This window comes from Pseudonaja textilis, chromosome 1 (genome assembly GCF_049901715.1).
Source record: "Pseudonaja textilis isolate UNSWEBS1 chromosome 1, rPseTex1.2, whole genome shotgun sequence".
Classification (NCBI taxonomy): Eukaryota; Metazoa; Chordata; class Lepidosauria; order Squamata; family Elapidae; genus Pseudonaja; species Pseudonaja textilis.
In genome coordinates this window covers 7,250,060-7,256,059 of record NC_141990.1, presented here as the reverse complement: position 1 = coordinate 7,256,059, position 6,000 = coordinate 7,250,060, and the positions used below count along the sequence as shown (strand labels likewise).

Below are 6,000 nucleotides of genomic sequence, written 5' to 3'. Positions count from 1 at the left end.
AAAAAAATCAGAAAATAAAATACAGGCTGAATAGTCAAGACCTTGTTGATGATCCAGACTCTGTCAAGGACCTTGGAATACTCATCTCAAATGACCTAAGTGCTAGAGCCCATTGTAACTACATAGCCAAAAAGGCGTTAAGAGTTGTTAACCTAATCCTACATAGCTTTTTCTCTGGTAATATCACACTACTAACGAGAGCATACAAAACATTTGCTAGATCAATGCTCGAATATAGCTCATCAGTCTGGAACCCACATTACGTGTCTGATATTAGCACAGTTGAAAAAGTCCAGAAATATTTCACAAGAAGAGTTCTCCACTCCTCTACTCGTTGTAGAATACCTTATGCCACTAGGCTTGAAATTTTAGACCTGGAAAACCTTGAATTACACTGTCTTCAGTCTGATCTAAGTATGGTATATAAAATTATACGTTGCGATGTCCTACCTGTCAATGAATACTTCAGCTTCAACCATAACAACACAAGAGCACACAATAGATACAAACTCGAGGTAAACTGCCCCAAACTTGATTGCAGGAAATACGACTTCAGCAACAGAGTAGCCAATGTCTGGAATACTCTACCTGACTCTGTGGTTTCTTCTCCAAACCCCAAAAACTTTAACCTTAGACTGTCTGCTATTGACCTCATCCCTTTCCTAAGAGGTCTGTAGGGGGTGTGCATAAGCGCACCAATTGTGCCTACCATCCTTGTCCTATTGTTTATTTTATTTTATTTTTTTTCTTTTATGTATCCATGTACTCGTAACTATGTTTTTACTTCTACCTATTATCTTGTAAGCAATTGAGAAACCAAAATAAAAATAAATAAATAAATACATACATACATACATACATACATACATAAATAAAAATAAATAAAAAATAAATTGGGTCAATGATACTATCTAACCAACCAAGGATTGTACATAGATCGGCTATATCAAGGGTCTTCAAACATGACAGCTTTAAGACTTGTGGACTTCAACTCCCAGAATTCCTGAGCTAACATGACTGGAGGAGGAATTCTGGGAGTTGAAGTCCACAAGTCTTAAAGCTGTCAAGTTTGAAGACCCTAGTGCTATATCCTATAGTCCTTTCCAACGTTCGTTCACGTAATCAATACAATTGCTAAATCCCGGACTAGATTGATACCAGATAATCAATCCCTCCCTCCCTCCCTCCCTTTCCTCCCCAATCAATCAATCAATCAATCAGTTTCTCGTCGGGTGCTACAGCTGATCAAAAAGGGGGCGGGGCTGGACAGGTAGGTGGGGCTTGTACCACTAAAGTCGTGACACGTTTGTGTGTGTGTGTGTGTGTGTGTGTGTGTGTGTTCTAAACTCACGTGATCTTCAGGAGTCACGTGGCTGCTGCTCCTTGTGGAAGGGCTCGCTTGCCAAAGGTAAGGACTGTTTCCAGTGGGAAGGCGTGGCTGGCCGTGGAGGATGGGAAGTGTAGTTACAGCACATGGGCAGGACGTCGGCTGGGGATGGGGAGGAAGTTGGTGCTCTGCTTAAGCCTCGTAGTTCCTTGGCTTGTTGTTGTGATGCTGTGGTGGAACTACAACTCCCAGCATGCCTCACCATAGTCTTGCAATTGTTAGTTTCCGCCCACCCCCCCTTAAAATCGCCAGGTTAAATGTGTGTCCCTGCCTCACTTTTTCCCCCAATGTAGCATCCCCAACCTGGGGAGTTGCAAGCTCTCCGCTAAAAGTACTTTTCTTCCTTTTTGTTGTTGTTGCAAACCAGAAATGGTTGCAATATGACCGACCTGTTTCTGACTGCATGCATTTCCGAAATGACTCCCCTTGGCTTTGGTTTGAGATGAGGTTAAGCGTTATGGCTGGACCGCAACGGATCGCATCGTCTGAAAATGCCTCCTGCGATCAATAATACTGATGGAGGGCGCCAAATTTAGCAAATGCTGCATAACGATGGGGGAAAAAAGGGCTCAAAAGGTGCTTTTTTTTTTTTTTCCAAGAGGCAACTGGACTTTCTTATTTTTCTTTGAAGATGTTTTACTTCTCATCCAAGATGCTTCTTCAGCTCTGAGGGGAGGGTGGGGATTAGAATATAAATATAAATGGAATAGAAATCCTTCCATTCCCCACCCTCCAGTCTGAGCTGAAGAAGCTTCTTGGGTGAGCAGCGAAATGTCTTCAAAGAAAAAACAAGGAAGTCCAGTTGCCTCCTGAAAAAGCACTTTTGCGACAACATGACTGAGAATCTCCATAGATATATATATATATATAAAATAAAGACAAGGTGGCCTCAATGATTGGATGCCTTATTGTACCCTATGACTATTATTAAGTATTGTACCTTATGATTCTTGACTCTTGACTTCTTGTATCTTTTCTTTTATGTACACTGAGAGCATATGCACCAAAGACAAATTCCTTGTGTGTCCAATTACGCTTGGCCAATAAAGAATTCTATTCTCAAGATCTCAAAAAAGGCGTTGAGACTTTGGAAAGAGTTTCAGAGAAGAGTAACAAAAATGATTAGGGGCCTAGAAACTAAAACATACCAAGAAGGATCGCAGGAACTGGGTGTGTCTTGTGAAAAGAAGGACTAAGTGAGATATTATAACAGTGTTTGAATATTTGAAGAGGGAGGAAGGAAGAGGGAGGCGAACTTCTTTTCCAAAGCACCAGCGGGCAGGACAAGAAACATTGGATGGGAACTAATGAAGGAGAAAAGCAACCTACAACTAAGGATAGATTTCCTGACAGAACAATTAACCAGTGGAAGTTGTGGGTGCCCCATCACTGAAGGCTTTTAAAGAGAGACTGGACAGCCATTTATCAAAGATAATAGGTGTCCCCTACTTGAGTAGAGTGTTGAATTAGATCAGGGGTCTCCAACCTTGGCAACTAAGACTTGTTGGACTTCAACTCCCAAAAGGAAGTGAGGAATTCTGGGAGTTGAAGTCCACAAGTCTTAAAGTTGCCAAGGTTGGAGATCCCTGGTCCGAATGACCCCCAAGTTTCCTTCCAACTCTGTTATTGTTACTGTTACGGTTCTGTCTTTACCTGCAGCTGGACAACTCGAAAGTCATGGCATGAAAGAAAAAAAAAGAATGGAGAGGGAAAAGGAAAACTAGCCCTAGGGTTTGTAAGGAGTTTAAATGCTGCAAAAAGTGAGTGCACTTGTGGAGTGTGTGATTGGAAAAAAAAGTGCAGTGTGATTGGAAGTCTGCAAGTAAATAGGAAAAAAAAATATAGCCGGGCTTTTGTTTGCAAAATTGTGTGTATTGTTTTGGCACACACACACACATGCTGACCAGCCAGCTCAATCACCCTGCACTATAGAGAATCTTAGGCAGGTTTCATCATTTCCAAAGGACTTCAACTTAACGTTAATTCATTTAACAAAAGAAGATCTGTTGGGATTCCTTTACCTCTTAACCGCAGGTTTATCTGTTTTGCTTGTGTTTTGTGCCCACAGAGCCACAACCCAAAATGCCAAAGGGAGGAAAGGAAAAAAAACTGAGCTCTGTGCAGCTTCCCATCAGCAAATTCCGAAGGAAATTAGTGGAGACTATACAAGGCAACAAATTTGTTGTGGTGACGGGTGAGACGGGAAGCGGGAAAACCACCCAACTTCCCAAATATTTATTTGAAGAAGGTAAGCGCATGTACACGCACAAGCGTACCCCACTTCCAAGGTTCACCGGTGTGAGCAATAATCCTACAAAAGGTTTATTTACAGGTGAAGAAGCAGGCAGAGTTGGGGTGCCAGAGTTAAGTGTGTCATCAGCTTAGAATCATTACATTGCCACAAACAGCCCCAATTCCAACCCCTCTTGAATCGTGTTGACATTTATCTGGCACAATTCAGTATTCAGCTTTAATTGACTAGAGACTTAAGTCCTCGATTTTCGGCCACAATTGAGTGCAACATTTCCTTTGCTAAGCAAGACAGTCTTTAAGTAAGTTTTGCCCAGTTTAATGGCCATTCTTAACAACTGTAGCTATTAAGCGATTCACTGCAGTTATTAAGTTAGTAACAGGATTAAGTGAACCTGGTTTCCCCATTGACTTTGCTTGTCACGAGGTCGCAAAAGGGGATCTCGTGACCCCAGGACACTGAAACCGTCATAACTATGAGTCCGTTGGCAAGCGCCTGAATTTGGATCACGTGACCATGGGGATGCTTCAAAGGTCGTAAGTGTGAAAAATGGTCATAACTCATTTCTGCAGTACCCTTGTAGCTTCAAATGGTCACTGAATGAATGGTTGTAAGTCAAGGAGTTACCTGCACAGTGGTTTATATAGAACACACGTTTTTCAAAGGTTGGTCTTTTTGTTCTTCTTTTGCAAAACTCGATAATGTCTTTTACTTGCTTTTTATAGGGTTTGCCAGGCATGGCACAATCGCTGTGACGCAGCCACGGCGCATGGCTGCCATATCTGTGGCGGAAAGAGTGGCAGAGGAGTTAGGCTGCCCAGTGGGAGGCCTTGTGGGATACCAGGTTCGCTTTGAGGAATGCATCTCGGAGGTATGTATTCGAATCCAGCTTATTCTTGAGATGCATTGTTCTATAGGATCTGTTAGTTAGGATCTTGGAGTCTTGTGGACAATCACTTAAATAGGAGCCAGTAGTGTGCAGCAGCTGCCAAAAAAACTAACACAGTTCTAGGCTACATTAACAGAGGGATAGAATCAGGATCATGGGAAGTGTTAATACCACTTTATAATGCCCTGGTAAGGCCACACTTGGAATACTGCATCCAGTTTTGGTCACCACTATGTAAAAAAAGAGGTTGAGACTTTAGAAAGAGTGCAGAGAAGAGCAACAAAGATGATTAGGGGACTGGAGGCTAAAACATACAACGAACGGTTGCTGGAATTGGGTATGTCTAGTCTAATGAAAAGAAGAACCAGGGGGTGACATGATAGCAGTCTTCCAATAGCTCAGGGTCTGCCCCAAATAAGAGGGAGTCAAGCTATTCTCCAAAACACCTGAGGTAAACTGGTGAAGAAGCAACTGGTGGAAACCAATCAAGGAGAGAAGCAACTTAGAACTAAGGAAAAATTTCCTGATAGTTACAACAGTTAATCAGTGGGACAACTTGCCTCCAGAAGTTGTGAATGCTCCAACTGGAAGTTTTTAAGAAAAGATTGGATAACCATTTGTCTGAAGTGGTGTAGGGTTTCCTAACTAAGCAGGGGGTTGGACTAGAAGACCTCCAAGGTCCCTTCCAACTCTGTTATTCTATACTATTTATTGGATTTGCCTACTGAGTTTGTGTGTGTGTCAGGAGAGACTTCTGTCTTATTTTCAGAGACACGATAGTGGTTTGGTTTTTTTTAGATTTTCAGTCAAAGACATGATACAGCAGCACTCAAGGAAAAAGAATGAGGAGGAAAGAGGCGGGAGGGAAATCCTTAAGCCTAATAAGTGGATATTTAAAACAAGGTCCTTTTAGTATTTAATAAAAAGTATATTTTGTTTAAATTGTCTTCTCAATTTTGGCTTTCTATGCATTTTAGCCATTGTCAAGTTTACTTATTATCTGCTTTGCCTGCTGTTTTTTTTTTTTAATGTATTGACTATGTAATATTTTGTCTCGCCATGTCTCTTTTCTGTTATTTGTCGTGCCGTATGCCAGATGTTTAGACTTATTAACAAGGTTGGTTGCACAATCAGGTCGTTTAGACTGGATTTGGCATTTTTATCTATTGATAAGTTCTTTCCAAGGACCTGATTATTAAATTATACGATGATGATGATGATGATGATGATTTTTTAAGGGAGCCTGATGGCTCAACCGTTAAAGACGCTGAGCTTGTCGGCTGATAGCCCAGTTGGATGGGGGTGAGCTCCCATTCCTGCCTCAGCTCCTACCGACCTTGCAGTTTGAAAGCATGCAAGTGCGAGTAGATAAATAGGTACCACATCCGTGGGAAAGTAACAGCGTTCTGTGCATCTTTGGCAGTATAGTCATGCTGGCCACATGACCATGGAAATGTCTTCGGCTCCATTGGC

The 6,000-nt window shown here is 41.8% G+C and overlaps 1 protein-coding gene across 2 annotated transcripts in view; it reads left to right on the top strand.

Moving 5' to 3' along the window:
- Positions 1 to 1,310: 1,310 nt before the first annotated feature.
- Positions 1,311 to 6,000, top strand: part of DHX40 (DEAH-box helicase 40) — a 35,964-nt gene continuing 31,274 nt past the window's right edge. Inside the window, exons 1-4 of one of the 2 annotated variants that reach the window (XM_087925213.1) lie at positions 1,361 to 1,408; positions 3,047 to 3,147; positions 3,456 to 3,635; positions 4,364 to 4,509. In XM_087925213.1, coding sequence (XP_087781339.1) covers positions 3,470 to 3,635; positions 4,364 to 4,509 — 312 coding nt within the window. In that variant the 5' untranslated portion in view covers positions 1,361 to 1,408; positions 3,047 to 3,147; positions 3,456 to 3,469. Of the gene's footprint in view, positions 1,409 to 3,046; positions 3,148 to 3,455; positions 3,636 to 4,363; positions 4,510 to 6,000 lie in introns of both variants that reach the window. The other variant, XM_087925210.1, reaches the window with a different exon arrangement.